This window comes from Heterodontus francisci, chromosome 18 (genome assembly GCF_036365525.1).
Source record: "Heterodontus francisci isolate sHetFra1 chromosome 18, sHetFra1.hap1, whole genome shotgun sequence".
Lineage (NCBI taxonomy): Eukaryota > Metazoa > Chordata > Chondrichthyes > Heterodontiformes > Heterodontidae > Heterodontus > Heterodontus francisci.
In genome coordinates, this window is record NC_090388.1 from 23389178 (window position 1) to 23407804 (window position 18627).

At 43.4% G+C, this 18627-nt stretch overlaps 1 protein-coding gene across 1 annotated transcript in view; it reads right to left on the reverse strand.

Annotated features, from left to right (window-relative positions):
* Positions 1-18627, reverse strand: part of LOC137379502 (receptor-type tyrosine-protein phosphatase R-like) — a 239121-nt gene that overhangs the window by 150552 nt on the left and 69942 nt on the right. Inside the window, exon 6 of the mRNA XM_068050422.1 lies at positions 15211-15473. Within this exon, the coding sequence (XP_067906523.1) occupies positions 15211-15473 (263 nt within the window). The remainder of the gene's footprint in view (positions 1-15210; positions 15474-18627) is intronic.

Genomic DNA, 18627 nt, shown 5'->3' on the forward strand with positions numbered 1-18627 from the left:
GTAAAAGCTATCTCTGTATCTTCATTTTTGCTTGTACTTTTGCATTACATCTTATATGAAATTAAAACCATCTTTTCCCTTCACTACAGCGATGGAATTATATTAGTAACATCCAAGATAGCATGTGTGTTTTTTAAAAATTTTTTTTGATTCATTCATGGGATATGGGCATCACTGGCCAGGCCAGCATTTATTGCCCATCCCTACTTGCCCTTGAGAAGGTGGTGGTGAGCTGCCTTCTTGAACCGCTGCAGTCCATGTGGGGTAGGTACACCCACAGTGCTGTTAGGAAGGGAGTTCCAGGATGTTGACACAGTGACAGTGAAGGAACGGCGATATAGTTCCAAGTCAGGATGGTGTGTGATTTGGATGGGAACTTGCAGGTGGTGATGTTCCCATGAATTTGCTGCTCTTGTCCTTCGAGGTGGTAGAGTTCGCGGGTTTGGAAGGTGCTGTCTAAGGAGCCTTGGTGCGTTGCTGCAGTGCATCTTGTAGATGGTACACACTGCTGCCACTGTGCGTGGGTGATGGAGGGAGTGAATGGTTGCGGATGGTGTGCCAATCAAGCGGGCTGCTTTGTCCTGGATGGTGTCGAGCTACTTGAGTGTTGTTGGAGCTGCCCCATCCAGGCAAGTGGAGAGTATTCCATCACATTCCTGACTTGTGCCTTGTAGATGGTGGACAGGCATTGGGGAGTCAGGAGGTGAGTTACTCGCCGCAGGATTCCTAGCCTCTGACCTGTTCTTGTAGCCACGGTATTTATATGGCTACTCCAGTTCAGTTTCTGGTCAATGGTAGCCCCTAGGATGTTGATAGTGGGGGATTCAGCAATGGTAATGCCATTGAATGTCAAGGGGAGATTGTTTGATTCTCTCTTGTTGGAGATGGTCATTGCCTGGCACTTGTGTGGTGCAAATGTTACTTGCCACTTATCAGCCCAAGCCTGGATATTGTCCAGGTCTTGCTGCATTTCTACATGGACTGCTTCAGTATTTGAGGAGTCGCGAATGGTGCTGAGCATTGTGCAATCATCAGCGAACATCCCCACTTCTGACGTTATGATGGAAGGAAGGTCATTGATGAAGCAGCTGAAGATGGTTGGGCCTAGGACACTACTCTGAGGAACTCCTGCAGTCATGTCCTGGAGCTCAGATGATTGACCTCCAACAACCACAACCATCTTCCTTTGCGCTAGGTATGACTCTAACCAGCAGACAGCTTTTCCCCTGATTCCCATTGACTCCAGTTTTGCTCGGGCTCCTTAATGCCATACTCGGTCAAATGCTGCCTTGATGTCAAGGGCAGTCACTCTCACCTCACCTCTTGAGTTCAGCTCTTTTGTCCATGTTTGAACCAAGGCTGTAATGAGGTCAGGTGCTGAGTGGCCCTGGCGGAACCCAAACTCAGCATCACTGAGCAGGTTATTGCCAAGCAAGTGCTGCTTGATGGTACTGTTGATGACACCTTCCATCACTTTACTGATGATTGAGAGTAGACTGATGGGGCGGTAATTGGCCGGGTTGGACTTGTCCTGCTTTTTGTGTACAGGACAGACCTGGGCAATTTTCCACATTGCCGGGTAGATGCCAGTGTTGTAGCTGTACTGGAACAGCTTGGCTAGGGGCACAGCAAGTTCTGGAGCACAGGTTTTCAGTACTATTGCCGGAATATTGTCAGGGCCCATAGCCTTTGCAGTATCCAGTGTCTTCGGTTGTTTCTTGATATCACACGGAGTGAATCGAATTGGCTGAAAACTGGCATTTATGATGCTGGGAACTTCAGGAGGAGGTTGAAATGGATCATCAACTTGGCACTTCTGGCTGAAGATTGTTGTAAATGCTTCAGCCTTATCTTTTGCACTGATGTGCTGGGCTCCCCCATCATTGAGGATGGGGATATTTGTGGAGCCACCTCCTCCAGTTAGTTGTTTAATTGTCCACCACCATTCACGGCTGGATGTGGCAGGACTGCAGAGCTTAGATCTGATCCGTTGGTTATGGGATCGCTTAGCTCTGTTTATTGCATGCTGCTTATGTAGTTTGGCATGCAAGTAGTCCTGGGTTGTAGCTTCACCAGGTTGACACCTCATTTTGAGGTATGCTTGGTGTTGCTCCTGGCATGCCCTCCTGCACTCTTCATTGAACCAGGGTTGGTCTCCTGGCTTGATGGTAATGGTAGAGTGGGGGATATGCCGGGCCATGAGGTTACAGATTGTGGTTGAGTACAATTCTGCTGCTGCTGATGGCCCACAGCGCCTCATGGATGCCCAGTTTTGCATTGCTAGATCTGTTCGGAATCTATCTCATTTAGCATGGTGATAGTGCCATGCAACACGATGGATGGTATCCTCAATGTGAAGTTGTGGGAACAAAGACAATGGCCAGAATTTTATGCCCCCCAAAAGAGTGGGCTGGTGGTGATGGTGGGGGCGTAAAATGGAGTGGGAGGCTGGGGGGGTCCTTCCCAATTCATTCCCACCTCCGCTGCCAATTTACACGGGGCGACGGCCGCGACAATTGGCCCACCCAGCCCAGGCCAATCAAGGCCCTTAAGTGGCCAATTATCTTTCACTTAAGGGCCTCTGCCCGCTGCCATGGATATTTTACATTTGGCTGGTGGGTGGCTGAGGCCTCAGAAAACTCACCTGATAAAACTAGGTAGCTTTCCGGAGGCCTGTAGGGTGGACCTTTCTGATCGGGGACCCTATGCCCCACAGAGGGCTGCCCCCGAAGCCCCAACTGCTCCCAACGCACAACACGCCCCCCCACCCCCTTATGAACCCCCCTTGCTTCGCCGGGGCCTGACCAATTGCCCCCGGCGAGGTCCCACAAACTTACCTCTTTTCCGGGGCCAGCCATCATCTTCCTGCTGTAGCTGGGTATATTCCCAGCAGTGGCCATCACTCCCGATGGCACTGCTGGGACTAGGAGTTGCCGGCCCGCTGATTGGCCAGCAGCTCCATTAGGTGGGACCTCCTGCCTCGATGAAGTGAAAGTCCTGTCCAAGACCAATTAAGGGCCTGGGGACTGTAAAATCCTGCCTGGATCCCCAGGCCTGGCAAAGGTGGGATTGCCACAAACATTTCAGCCAGTGGATAGGTTCCCCTCACCCAGCATAAAATTTAGCCCATTATTTTTCATATTTTCACAAATGTCATATCATCAAGTCATGAACATTTTAAATGCGGCATACGAATACATTTTATGGTCAGTTGTCATAGAAACATAAAATAGTATAGCAGAGAAGGAGGCCATTTGGCTCATTGAGTCTGTGGCAGCTCTTTCAAACAGCAATCCAGTCAGTCCCACTCTGCTACTCTTTCCTCATATTCCTGCAATTTTTTCTCCTTCAAATATTTATCCAATTCCCTTTTGAAGGCTACTATTCACACTGTATCCACAACCCTATCAGGCAGTGCGGTCCAAATCCTAACCACCCCTCACTTAAAAATGCTCCTTCTCTGGTTCTTCTGACAATATATTTAGTTGCTTCCGTCTTACCTCACCTGCACTGCTGCCAAAGTCCTTACTAATGCCTTTGTCACCATTGGATTCAATAACATCCTTATTGCTGGTCTCTCATCCTCCACCCTCCACAAACTCCTATTTGTCAAAAATTTAGTCCTTTGTAGCCTGGCCTGCTCACCTACCGTAGCTGACCAACATTGGCTGCCTGCCCCTCAACACATTAAACTTAAAATAGTCATCCTTATTAGAATTAGATTTAGATTTAGAGATACAGCACTGAAACAGGCCCTTCGGCCCACCGTGTCTGTGCCGACCATTAACCACCCATTTATACTAATCCTACACTAATCCCATATTCCTACCACATCCTCACCTGTCCCTATATTCTCCTACCACCTACCTATACTAGGGGCAACTTATAATGGCCAATTTACCTATCAACCTGCAAGTCTTTTTTTGGCTGCGGGAGGAAACCGGAGCACCCGGAGGAAACCCACGCAGACACAGGGAGAACTTGCAAACTCCACACAGGCAGTACCCAGGATTGAACCCAGGTTGCTGGAGCTGTGAGGCTGCGGTGCTAACCACTGCGCCACTGCGCCGCCCTTATCTTCAAATAGTTCCAAGGCCTCACCTCGCTGTCCCTCTGCTACCTCCTCCAAACTCATGCCTACTCCTACACCTTTTGGTCCTCTGAATCTAGCCTTTTTCACCATTGGCAACCATCTACTCTCTGGAACTCCCTCCCTTAACGCCTTCAGTTATTTACTTCTCCTTCCATGTTTTGGAATCTATCGATTCAACTAGCTATTCTCTCTGAATTCTCCCATCATGACTCAGAGTTTGTTCCTAGGTTTTTTTTCTCCTTTTGTAAAGATGTTTATGCTAATTACTAGTTATTGTTAGTGGCAACTTATGTGGTTAGGCTAACCAGTGAAAATATTTATTATATTTCCTTGATGGCCACAACATGTTCTATATTATGAGATGACCAGTTTAGCAGTTTTCACAAGCACATGGAACTCACTAGAGCTTACGATTCCAGGTTATTGAATAGCTCACCAAGTGTTTTACTTGAATCAGAATTTTGTTACTATGAGGAAATACAATGCTTCTAACATTTGATCAATCCAATGATTATTGAAGACATTTACTGTTACATTTGTTCTCCAGCTGTGTCAGCTGTGACTCAGTTGATACCACTCTCGCCGCTGAGTCAGAAGGTTGTGGGTTAAGTCCCACACCAGGACTTGAGAAAAAAAATCAAGGCTGATGCTCCATTGCCGTACTAAGGGAGTGCTGCACTGTTGGGAGGAGCTGGCTTTGAGATGAGAATTTTAATCATGTAATAGATCCCATGGCACTATTTTGAAGAGCAGGTGAGTTATCTCTGGTGCCCTGGCCAATATTTATCCCTCAATCAACAATTACCACAACAGATTATCTGGTCATTATCACAATGCTGTTTCTTATGTGTAAATTGGCTGCTGCATTTCCTGCATTACAACAGTGACTACACTTCAAAAGTACTTCATTGGCTGTAAAGCACTTTGTGACATCTGGTGGTCATGAAAGGTGCTATATAAGTGCAGGTCTTTCATTTTTATGCATTTTATATCCTCGGCATGGGGTCTGATTGCAAATTAATTTTGATATAAGATAATTTTTTCTGTGTCATATGGTTACGATTTATTTCAAAACATAAAAAACAGATAAATAAGAAGGTTTGCATCATTCTTCATTCTATATTCATCTCTGGAATAGGAAGGCCGTTGTTTTGGGATAAATCATCTTAATTACAGAATATGACCTATTGCTCAGCTAGGAACAACTGGGGCGAACAGTTGTTTACGTCGGAAGTACACTAATAAAGATAACTTAGCTGTTGCTACTAATTACTATTGTTGCTATCTTGTTTCTCATGAGTGTCAACAATAGCCCCATGTGATATTACAGCACTCGCAAACAAAACGAAGGACAAATGCATAAAATATCAGAATCTTGTTCTGCTTAAAACTTTGCAGCTCATGTAATTCCGAAATGGTATGCACTCACAAGCCATGTAAAAAGAATCATTTAAATATGTACAGAACAAATCAGGTCTTCCTGTAATGAGTAGTGCACAAAACTATGTGTGTTGAAACTACCTCTGTGTGAAAGATTTCCTTTGCTTGCTCATTGTTATTAAATTACCAACTAATTTGAAAAGATTTTTCCACAGGGGTTCTCCCATTCAATTTTCTAGGGTATCCAAGGTCCTTCTGCTGAAATTATAGCAAGTGAGCAGGAGAATTCCCACAGAAATTCAGCTCTTTGTCACACACAGGGCACTATCTGCCTCGTTGGAGCTTAGCCAGTATTTTCACAATGACAAATCTTCATCTTACATTGAGAAACAAGGGCCGGAATTTTACGGTGGGCGAACGGGAGCCAGTCACCGACGTAAAAGTCGGTGGCGAAGCAGCTTCCGCCTCGGCTGGGGATCCATTCCGTATTTTACGGGTCCCCAGGCTTTAATTGTTCTGAGGCGGACTTCCGCCCGCTTGAGGGAGGAAGTCCTGCCTCATTGAGCTGCCGGCCAATTAGCGGGCTGGCAGCTCTTAGTCCCAGGAGCACCACTGGGAGCAGTGGCCACAGCTGGGACTGCAGCCCAGCCAAAGATAGAAGAAGACGTGGAGCCGGGAAGAAAGGTAAGTTTTGGTTGCCTCGCCGAGGGTAATCGGTCAGGCCCCGGCCAGGCAAGGGTGGTCGGTTGGGTGGGGGGGGGAAGGGGGGCTGTTGGATGCTGGCAGTGGTTGGGGTAGTGGGGGCAGCCCTCCATCAGCCACCATGTGCCTGATGATCAGGGCCCACCCCCCAAACCAGGGACGATCGGCAGCCGCTTGGTTTTCCCAGGCAGCTGCTCTCAGGTCCCGGATGCCTGCTTGCCACGCATAAAATCCGCGTGGAGGCGGGCGAAGGCCCATAAGTGGCCGTTAATGGCCACTTAAGGGCCTTGATTGGCCTGGGGCGGGCGGGCTGATTTTCGCACCACCCCCTGCCCTACATAAAGGGCAGCGGAGGTGGGAATGGGTTGGGAAAGCCTCCCGGAGCCTCCCGCTCCATTTTACGCCACTGCCTCCCCACCCCCCACTGCCACCATCCCGTTCGTTGGGGTGACGTAAAATTCCCGCCTAGATCAAAGATAAAACAAAGTAGATTTATTTAAACATTGGAAAGCTCTCAGTTTTTCAAAATATATACCTTATACATTGTTAGATGTTCATAATGTGCCAGGGAGCAGAAATCTGAGGAATATTATAGTCGCTATTGATTTCTTTTGTTCACAACAGAAATATCACAATTATAGCAGCTATTATTTTGTTCTGTGTGATTGAGGAGGGGTGTTAAAAATCCATAGAATCCATAAAATCCATCCACTGGCTCGCATGGTTCTGCTATCATATTTCCAAAACACATATTGTATTTGGGTTTCCAGATGAAATGATGGACTATTCTATTATTTTAGTTCAGTATTCAGAAGATTAGACCCCAAAAAAAATCCAACTTCACAAATGTGTCCAATTTACCAAGGTTCCCACCATACTCTCAACCTTTGCCTCTCTAGAAATGCATCCAGTTGTCTCTGGAACCTATTTATACCGTATGCTTCAATGCCCTTCCTTGATAACTTATTCCTTAACTCTGCTAGTCTTTGGTTAGACATCCCTAATGCAAAAAGAAATCAAACTAACATGAGGGGTACATTACAGTAAATCTGGTCAGAATAGGGAGGAGGATAAGTTGTTTTATGGAGAAATAGGATGTCCGTGTAAGAACAAGGAAGTTATTTTAATGGGAAACCAGCATAAACTGGGAAATCTCAAGTGGTTTAGTGTCAAGGGTTGGTACATTTAGTGCATTCCTGCTGCATGACCCAGTGAGTCAAGGAAGCCTTGAGAGGCAGTTTTCATCTTGATCTGATATTTGTTAAAGGCCCAAGAAGCATACAGTGAATGGAAGTTGTAAAAAAAGTACTCAATCATTATTATATGCTGACGACTTCACTTGAACCATTTCAACTAACAAATATTCAAAGCACATACTGTTAACAAAACAGAAGCAGAGGATTTGTTCAAACAATGCAAATTATACAATGGCTGGAAAGTGTAGGATACATATTTTACAATTATTGACAAATGTTAGGATTTTCTGCAAATCTGCTAGGCCAAGTGGTTTATTTATTTGGAACCAAAATACCATCAGAACCTCCTGTTGGAAAATGTACTCTCAACAAGCTAGAATCCTCTCTATTCAAAAAATGTCAACCTGACGGCACAACAGTTTGAAGAGTTAGGAATTGTTACAAGTATCTTTAGGGTTTCACAGTCTATAGCCACGTAGATTGATAGGGGCGGCACAGTGGCGTAGTGGTTAACACCGCAGCCTCACAGCTCCAGGGACCTGGGTTCGATTCTGGGTACTGTCTGTGCGGAGTTTGCAAGTTCTCCCTGTGTCTGCGTGGGTTTCCTCCGGGTGCTCCGGTTTCCTCCCACATGCCAAAGACTTGCAGGTTAATAGGTTAATTGGCCATTATAAATTGCCCCTAGTATAGGTAGGTGGTAGGGAAATATATAGGGACAGGTGGGGATGTGATAGGAATATGGGATTAGTGTAGGATTAGTATAAATGGGTGGTTGATGGTCGGCACAGACTCGGTGGGCCGAAGGGCCTGTTTCAGTGCTGTATCTCTAAACTAAACTAAACTAAACAAACCCTATAAAATTCTCTTGCTGAGAAGATATGACACAGGTACTATAAAACAAAATGGAAGCAATTTCTGCAATGCTTTATCCTATTCCTAGATTTTTAGTGGTCCACATGCATGAAACAGAAAATATTATGGTTGGATACTTGCAATGATGAAGTGAAATCTGGATCTGATACGATAGCATTTTAAAGCAAATGTTTACCTCATCCGCTGTTTTCAATAATTAGGATCTCAAATTGTTAAAATATTTTCCCTTCCTATTTTAATACCAATTTTCTTTCAAGGAAGTCTTAGCAGGTGGAAGAACTGACAATCTCTGAAATCTCTGACTACAGAAAGCAAAAATTAAACAAATTAGAAAGAAAGTTTGGATGTGAACAGGAAATTAATTTAGCACCATTACGAAGATCTGTATCAGAAATGCTCTTTGCAAAATCTTTCAAAAATCCCAATGTACCAATGGTATAAAAGCAAAATACTGAGGATGCTGGAAATCTGAAATAAAAACAGAAAGTGCTGGAAAAAAGCTGCAGGTCTGGCAGCATCTGTGGAGAGATCATCCTGAAGAAGGGTCACTGACCTGAAACGTTAACTCTGCTTCTCTCTCCACAGATCCTACCAGACCTGCTGAGATTTTCCAGCACTTTCTGTTATTATTTAATGTATCAATTGGTATTCATTTCCTTAGGAAACTTCACTAAATGGTAGTACAGAACTTGAGTTTTGCTGAAAATAGAGACATTTTGTCAAAGCTTTTCGTCTTGCACTCATCAGGACAAGTCGCAAGAATACCAATGTAAGGAAAAGCAACAAATTTATACTGTATGAGAAGAGAGTGTTGATTGGTTAACAAGTGGACTCTGATTGGTAGAGGTATTGCCATGGAGAATGCACCAGTTTGTGGTGACTAACAGTTAACTGCCAAGCTTGGTTTGAAATTTAATCCAGGCAGCTTGACTCTGATTGGTCAAGGCATTGCCCTGAGGAATGAACCAATGAATGGATGTCTCTTATTTTGTTTAGCTGAAACAGGCACAATGTGTGTACATGTACATTCTGTTTGCAAAGAACAGGGTCCTGTGTATTAATATATGTAGCTTCCAATATACGCACAATGCGCCGCACTGTGAGCCCAACTGACAATCTTAAATTGGTGAACAGTGTAATTCCGAGCACACTGAGGATTATTCAGCAAATGTTGTCCAAGCGTGGAATCACATCTAATGTTGGACATTGTGTTTTGAGTGTTGCAAGCACGGTTTGGTTGGGTACAGCCGTACCTTGCCCGTTGCGAACAGCGCAAGGGATATGTTGTTTGAAATGATCCGCCAGTTTTTGGGATGTACGGCCTATATATCAAGCATCATACTGGCATTGAAATTCATATATCACATTACTCTTTGTATGATAGACAGAAGGTCTTTTTGGCTTGACGGCAGCATCCTGTTAGTGGCGAACACCACATGTGTTGCTACTGCATAGTAGCAGCGTGAAACAGCTAACTTCACCTATTGCTCAAATTTTTGGGATATATTACACTTCCAGGGTAATCTGAGGTAGACTGGGCACTTTTCAGGGCCGGAAATTATGGCCTTAGGTCTGTTAATAATAATGTAATGTATGAATTTCAATGTCAGTGTGATGCTACATATATAGGCCATAAGTTCCAAAGACTGGTGGATCATAGCAAACATGTCCCTTCTGCTGATCACAATGGGCAAGGTACAGGCTATACCCAACCAGCCTGTGCTTGCAAAACTCAAAACACAGTGTCCAACATTAGATCTGATTCCACGATTGGACAACATTTGCTAAATAATCCTCAGTGTGCTAGGAATTACACTGGCAACCAATTTAAGATTGCCAGGCAGGCTCGCAGTGCGGCGCATTTGCGCATATTGGAAGCTACATATATTAATACACAGGGCCCTGTTCTTTGCAGACAGAAAGAACATGTATACATATTGCGCCTGTTTCAGCTGAACAAAATAAGAGACATCCATTCGTTGGTTCATTCCTCAGGGCTATGCCTTGACCAATGAGAATCAAACTGCCTGGTTTAAATTTCAAACCAAGCTTGTCAGTTAACTGTCAGTTACCATAAACTGGTGCATTTTCCATGGCAACGTCTCTACCAATCAGAGTTCACTTGCCAACCAATCAGCACTCTCTTCTCACACAGTATAAATTTGTTGTTTTCCGTTACATTGGCATTCTTGCGACTTGTCCTGATGAGTGCAAGACGAAAAGCTTCAACAAAATGTCTCTATTTTCATCAATACTCAAATGCAAGAATATTTACATTGCAAGTTCCATTAACCCTACTCCAATTATTTTGTGGAACAAATCTCTGCATGAAACATTTGTCTCACTGCATAGTCCTTTAACACCAAACTGCTTTTCATAGATCACAGCTCAAGTAAGGTTGCATTCAATTACTTCATTTGCACCATATTTCACTTCATTCCCATTTCTAGGATATTGTGTGCTACATGTGTGTAATCAAAAATTGGGTACTCTTGGTTAACTGCACATTTCTACCGAGGTAGGTGGGGAGGACTGCTTCATTATGTTGAGCAACGGAGACTCACTTATCAGATCAAAGTTCAATTTCACTGTTGTCTATCGTACAAATTCTGTACCTGATTCAACTGCAAACAAATCTATAAATGTACTAAGTTGCTGTATTACATTAACTGTTCTCATGCATAGTCTTAACTTCAAAAAACTGTAATCTTTCAGTATTTCTGTTATACCTACAATCTGATGTAAACTAGTTAAGAACACTTAAACTTTAATATAGGTCTGATTTAAAACAACATTTCGCAAACCACAAGGGACATGTCACAGCTGCCAATTTGACCTAGTCACTTGGAGAGCAGTTCTGCAAGGGTGCTCTTTGTAGAAGTGCAGATTCAATTCCCAATGCAAGTTTACTAATTATGAAAACAATATTTCAAAAAAAATGTTGGAGAATGGTTTCCAACAATTGAATCATATGCAGCAAAATATGTTGGATAAATAGCTTTTACTTCAACAAGGATAAACTGAAAAGATTGACAGGGCAATTTCTCTACTCCTGACTTACCATAGTTTATCAATCTATATATGTTATTAATGTAGGATAGAACAGATATAGAACAGATGTATATAGAGCTCATTCTTGAGAGCGTGATAGACACATAAAACAAATTTGTGGAAAAATATCAGTAGAAATCAAAATTATATTACTGCAGACATAACATCCCTGATAAATGGCATCATAGAAACTATAAAAACACTTACACTAATCTAGTTAAATTTCCTGCAGTAGAGTTTGGCTTTCTGCAATAGAGTCATAGAGTAATACAGTTATACAGCACAGAAACAGGCCCTTCGGCCCAACGCGTCTGCGCTGACCATCAAGCACCCATCCAATCTAATCCCATTTTCCCACACTTGGCCCGTAGCCTTGTATGCTATGGCGTTTCAAGTGCTCATCTAAGTATTTCTTAAATGTCATGAGGGTTCTTGCTTCCACCACCCCTGCAGGCAGTGTGTTCCAGATTCCAACCATCCTCTGGGTGAAAAATGTTTTCCTCAACTCCCCTCTAAACCTCCTGCCCCTTACCTTAAATCTATGCCCTCTGGTTATTAACCCCTCCACTAAGGGAAAAAGTTTCTTCCTATCTATCCTATCTATGCCCCTCATAATTTTGTATACCTCAATCAGGTCCCCCCTCAGCCTTTTCTGTATAACTATATACCGTATAACTATATAGCACTTGATTTTGCGGTTGCAATGATGGTGAAATTGTCAGTGTTTGCCATCATTACCCTGTGAAACTGACAGCAATGTCTGGCATTCACACATGTGCAATTAAATGCAGAAGTCCAGAAGCTGCTGTCAGTGATTTCCTGCTCCTCCATAGCATGCATTGTTGAAGACCCGCAGATGGAAATGTTAGAGATCACTTAAATTGGCGTGAACTTCTACTTTTTACACAGTTAATCTCACTGTCAAACCCCTTGAAAAAGCTCTGTCTCATTGAATGAGATTGGGGCGGCACAGTGGCGCAGTGGTTAGCACTGCAGCCTCACAGCTCCAGGGACCCGGGTTCGATTCTGGCTACTGCCTGTGTGGAGTTTGCAAGTTCTCCCTGTGTCTGCGTGGGTTTTCTCCGGGTGCTCCGGTTTCCTCCCACATGCCAAAGACTTGCAGGTTGGTAGGTAAATTGGCCATTATAAATTGTCACTAGTATAGGTAGGTGGTAGGGAAATATAAGGACAGGTGGGGATGTTTGGTAGGAATATGGGATTAGTGTAGGATTAGTATAAATGGGTGGTTGATGGTCGGCACAGACTCGGTGGGCCGAAGGGCCTGTTTCAGTGCTGTATCTCTAATCTAATCTAATCTAATCTACCTAGGTTTTTAACGGTGTACGAAGTCATAATTACTACTGAACAACCTCTTTGGCCCTGAAAAACAAACATTGCATTTGTGGAATGTTAAATTATGATTAAATGATGATTAAAATTCCATAATGAAAGCAAAATACTGCGGATGCTGGAAATCTGAAATAAAAACAAGAAATGCTGGAACCACTCAGCAGGTCTGGCAGCATCTGTGGAAAGAGAAGCAGAGTTAACGTTTCGGGTCCGTGACCCTTCTTCGGAACGCCAGAGTTCCGAAGAAGGGTCACTGACACGAAATGTTAACTCTGCTTCTCTTTCCACAGATGCTGCCAGACCTGCTGAGTGGTTCCAGCATTTCTTGTTTTTAACTAAAATTCCATAGATTGTTAAAATAATTTTTTTAAAGTTTACATATGATATTTCAGCTTTAACTTAATCTCATGTGACTGACTGTCCCAATCTTTATTTTGTTCTCTGAAAAAACTGAAGGATAACCAGTGCTTGTTACTTCCTGGTTTGCTGTATGTGAGAATTCTTCAATGTGACTGGTTGTCTAGGCTACTTGATGACATCAGTATTACTGGACACTGGCAGTCCCTTATTGTTGGCATGTACCAAAATGAAATTAACAATGAGGAAAGTTGAAATCGACGCTGCTAGATCTTTGTGGGCAGCTTTGTTCGAAGTCACGGGTGAGCACCATTATATTCATGATAGAGAATCAGCTGAATACTGATTATGTAAAATGGACTGCTGGTTCGCTATCACCTATTTTACACTATCACACAAATGCTTTTAATTTTAAAACATGCTTCTCAGTATTATTGAAAGCATTCTCAATGTTACTGTAGATTTGTCTTATAATATAATTGATTGGATATCACTTTTAAAAAATGACAATCACAACACTGACATTTGGCCCAGTCCAGCCATATTGGTGTTTAGTCTCCTCACAAGCACTAATTCCTATCCCATGTACTCACCATATCACTTTATCCCCCTTTCCTTTAATCACCTTTCTAACCTACTTTTAAATGTTGACAATCTCACCTTCAATCACTAACTACAGTCATGCATTCCCCACCCTCACAACTTAGGTTATTTACAGCTGTAATTGATAGGAGTTTGCAGCTGCTTTTGTTGGGGTGGTTCAGCTGTTCAAAGGTCCTTTCCCTGTGGATCTAGGAGATAATGGCATCAGTGAATCCCTGGCAGTCTTTTGCTGGTGGTGGGGGAGGGGGCGGTGGTTGGTTAGAGGTGTGATCAGAAGCTAAGAATCCAATTTAAAGTGGTGGGAGCTGGTTAGAATTCAATACTTGCCGGTAGAAGTAGGATCCAAATATCTGCTGTACTAATGGCATTAATGAGCAGGACTTTGTGGTGGTAATGACAGTGAAACTGTCAGCATTCGCTGTCATTACTCCACTGAAACTGACAGCAACCTCTGAAGTCTGCAAATGTACAGAATAACACTGAAATCCAGAAATAGTTGTCAGTGAGTCTATGCTGCACCAGAAGAAGGTGTACTATTGAGGAATCCTCAGACTGCAATCAATGGAAATCAATGGAATTGATTTTCTTTTAAATCCTTGAAAAAATTAGACCTTATTGAATGAGGTGTAACTGAGCTTTTAATGGTGCACTAACATCATAGTTATTACTAAACACCCTCGCTGGCCCTGAAAAGCTAATTTTATATTTGTGGAGCGTGGGACAAAGATGCCCAGCTGGATAAATGTGAAAAGTTCAATTTTAAGTTTCTTAGTGGGCCAAGAGGAGCAGGGATGCTGCTCCATGCCTCACAAGGAAGACTTGGATCTTACAGGGGGTTCCACCTCTGTCCCAACCACAGCCAGAATCATCGCCCTTCCCCCCTCGATCTTTCCTTCAACTGACTGCTGGGGCCTATTCCCATGGGTCACTGGCTGCAGCCTCCTGTCACTGAATTCCCATTCCTGTCCACCAGCCGGGTCATGGATTTGGCCAGGTTGAGGGCGGGACTCCTGGAAAATTTATGTAAATGAGGTCCTGGTTTTACTGTCCGCCGAACCTATGCATCCTGGACTCCCTGTGTGTGCTGCCCGCTTTGAGGCTCCTGTGCACCGCACCAGCCCTACCCTTTAAAATTGGGGCCTATGTCAAGTATTAGTTCATTGCTTCAATGTTTGCAAGTGAAGTTCTTTTCTACTCACAAACTGGCACTATGTAAGGCCACACTTCCACAACTATTTACAACTCATCTCATTAAATATAAACCCACCATGTTTCATATTGTGTCACACAGTGTTCTGACTCCCATTTATAGTTTAACTAACTTAGAATTTTGGATACATTAGATTGAAGCCACCCTCACATTAACAATTTTGTCACCTACACTACTACAAATACTTTGATTAATTACACATCCAAATCTCTCACTCTAATGTTAAAAAGTCTCCAATAAATGTTTACACTAATTATGTGTCCTGTTAAGTAACTCATTTGCAACTGCTGTTCAGTGCTAATTTGCATTCCTTTTGAAATAGGTCAAGAAGCAGACAACACAATCTGTTCCTTCTCATTTTAACAAATTTCCATTTTTAAAAGCTTATCTTTTACCTTTCTTGAAGACAAGCTGACTTTACTTTGAACGGTGAGGGACCAGAAGAAACACACGGCTTGATCTCTGGTACCGGCCGACCCTGCGGATCGATGTTAACACTTACAGTGCCAGGAACAGACTCAGGCTGCACCATACTGTTTGCAATTTTAACCTCTGGCTGTGGCTGCTGCACAGGCATGGAAGCAAGACTGATGCACTGATGCTGTTGTTTATCCTGGTTGATTTGAAACTGAAGTTTCTCCTTCAACCTGTATAGAAACTGACAAATGCAAATGTAACATTTAGCTATGGAAAAATGGTTCAGTTACCAAAGTGAATTACTAAACGCAGCACTGAATAAAGTCTGCCAATCCAACCATATCCAATATGGAATGAAGACTTAGGGAGTAGTTGAGGTGAATTGAATAGGTGCATTTAAGGGGAAACTAGATAAGCATATGAGGGAGAAGAGAATAGAGGGTTGTGCTGAAAGACTGAGATGAGGAAGGATGGAAGGAGGCTTGAATGGAGCATAAACACCAGCATGGACTGGTTAGACCGAATGGCCTGTTTCTGAGCTGTATATTCCATGTAATTCTGTGTAAATCAGTAGAACAGATATAGATCCTTTCAGCACCTAAACCATGTTACTTCTAAATACTTTGGTACGCTGGTAAACACAACATGAAAAATTACACCAAGCTAGGTGTTTTGTACTGCAATTCCTTAATGGCCTCCATATGGGTGGGACTGGATTGTGGGGTTGGGGATGAACAACTCATACAATTTTCCATCTTGCTTTCAAACAGAATATGATCTTCAATTATTTTTTAAATATTCTACTCAGAGTAGGGTTTTGGTCATGTAATGTGTAACCTTCCCAGGAGAGTCAAGGTTTGTGATGATTTGTTTTGACGGTGAGATTCTTTTTTTTCCCAAAAGGAAAATCCTCCCACCTCCTTTCTTCATTCTGGTTATATCATACGCATTTCTACATGGTGAATGAATAGGAAATGTACTCCCAAGCTTTATCCAATGCTTCTTCAATATTGCTTACCAGGCAGTATATAGAGGTAATTGTCCCCTCTGATTATCTCTCCCTCTATGTGAAGGAGTTTGTGGCCTCCAGCTATCTCCCCTCCATGATGGCAGAGCTAAGATCAGAACTCAACATGAGGAGGATCAGAAATGCAAACACCACATCCAACCAATAATACCATGGCCAAAAGAAAAATATCCGCTTCCCCACCCACCTTGCATTTTATCACAGGGTCAAGCATTCATCTTTCTCCTTCCTAATAGTAGTGTTGGTTGTCTTAAAGGCAGAATCTCACAACTAGACCACTGAAATGTTTAAAATATGAAGCCTGGAAATCCATCTTGCGCTGCGGCCCAAACAGATGGTATTGTATCGGCCGCCCATTTTACGCAGCACCTGATGATTAATTCCATTGGCTGCAATGGAACTGATACCGACTGTTTTGTCTGGCTGACATTAATGGCAGGACCTCATTTACATAAATTTTCCAGGAATCCCGCCCTCAACCTGGCCAGATCCACAACCGAGATAAATTTCCACCCCAAGTTCAATTTGATATTTATATTCATATACAATTTTGATAGGAGGCAGTTTTGAACATTTGAACATGTAGGTGAGCACTTTGGCGATAGTGATCACAATTCGGTTAGGTTTACCTTAGCGATGGGCAGGGACAGGTATATACCGCAGGGCAAGAATTATAGCTGGGGGAAAGGAAATTATGACGCGATTAGGCAAGGTTTAGGATGTGTAGGATGGGGAAGGAAACTGCAGGGGATGGGCACAAACGAAATGTGGAGCTTATTCAAGGAGCAGCTAATGCGTGTCCTTGATAAGTATGTACCTGTCAGGCAGGGAGGAAGTTGTCGAGCGAGGGAGCCGTGGTTTACTCAAGAAGTTGAAGCGCTTGTCAAGAGGAAGAAGGCGGCTTATGTTAGGATGAGACGTGAAGGCTCAGTTAGGGCGCTTGAGAGTTACAAGCTAGCCAGGAAGGATCTAAAGGGAGGGCTAAGAAGAGCAAGGAGAGGACACGAGAAGTCATTGGCGGATAGGATCAAAGAAAACCCTAAGGCTTTCTATAGGTATATCAGGAATAAACGAATGATAAGAGTTAGAACAGGGCCAATCAAGGATAGTAGTGGGAAGTTGTGTGCGGAATCAGAGGAGATAGGGGAAGCGTTAAATGAATATTTTTCGTCAGTATTTACAGTAGAAAAAGAAAATGTTGCCGAGGAGATTACTGAGATACAGCCTACTAGGCTAGATGGGATTGAGATTCACAAGGAGGAGGTGTTAGCAATTTTGGAAAGAGTGAAAATAGATAAGTCCCCTGGGCCAGATGGGATTTATCCTAGGATTCTCTGGGAAGCCAGGGAGGAGATTGCAGAGCCGTTGTTGTTGATCTTTAAGTCGTCATTGTCGACAGGAGTAGTGCCGGAGGACTGGAGGATAGCAAATGTTGTCCCCTTGTTCAAGAAGGGGAGTAGAGACAGCCCTGGTAATTATAGACCTGTGAGCCTTACTTCGGTTGTGGGTAAAATGTTGGAAAAGGTTATAAGAGACAGGATTTATAATCATCTTGAAAAGAATAAGTTCATTTGCGATAGTCAGCACGGTTTTGTGAAAGGTAGGTCGTGCCTCACAAACCTTATTGAGTTTTTCGAGAAGGTGACCAAACAGGTGGATGAGGGTAAAGCCGTGGATGTGGTGTATATGGATTTCAGTAAGGCGTTTGATAAGGTTCCCCACGGTAGGCTATTGCAGAAAATACGGAAGTATGGGGTTGAAGGTGATTTAGAGCTTTGGATCAGAAATTGGCTAGCTGAAAGAAGACAGAGGGTGGTGGTTGATGGCAAATGTTCATCCTGGAGTTTAGTTACTAGTGGTGTACCGCAAGGTTCTGTTTTGGGGCCACTGCTGTTTGTCATTTTTATAAACGACCTGGATGAGGGTGTAGAAGGGTGGGTTAGTAAATTTGCGGATGACACGAAGGTCGGTGGAGTTGTGGATAGTGTCGAAGGGTGTTGTAGGGTACAGAGGGACATAGATAGGCTGCAGAGCTGGGCTGAGAGATGGCAAATGGAGTTTAATGCGGAGAAGTGTGAGGTGATTCACTTTGGAAGGAGTAACAGCAATGCAGAGTACTGGGCTAATGGGAAGATTCTTGGTAGTGTAGATGAGCAGAGAGATCTTGGTATCCAGGTACATAAATCCCTGAAAGTTGCTACCCAGGTTAATAGGGCTGTTAAGAAGGCATATGGTGTGTTAGCCTTTATTAGTAGGGGGATCGAGTTTCGGAGCCACGGGGTCATGATGCAGCTGTACAAAACTCTGGTGAGGCCGCACCTGGAGTATTGCGTGCAGTTCTGGTCACCGCATTATAGGAAGGATGTCG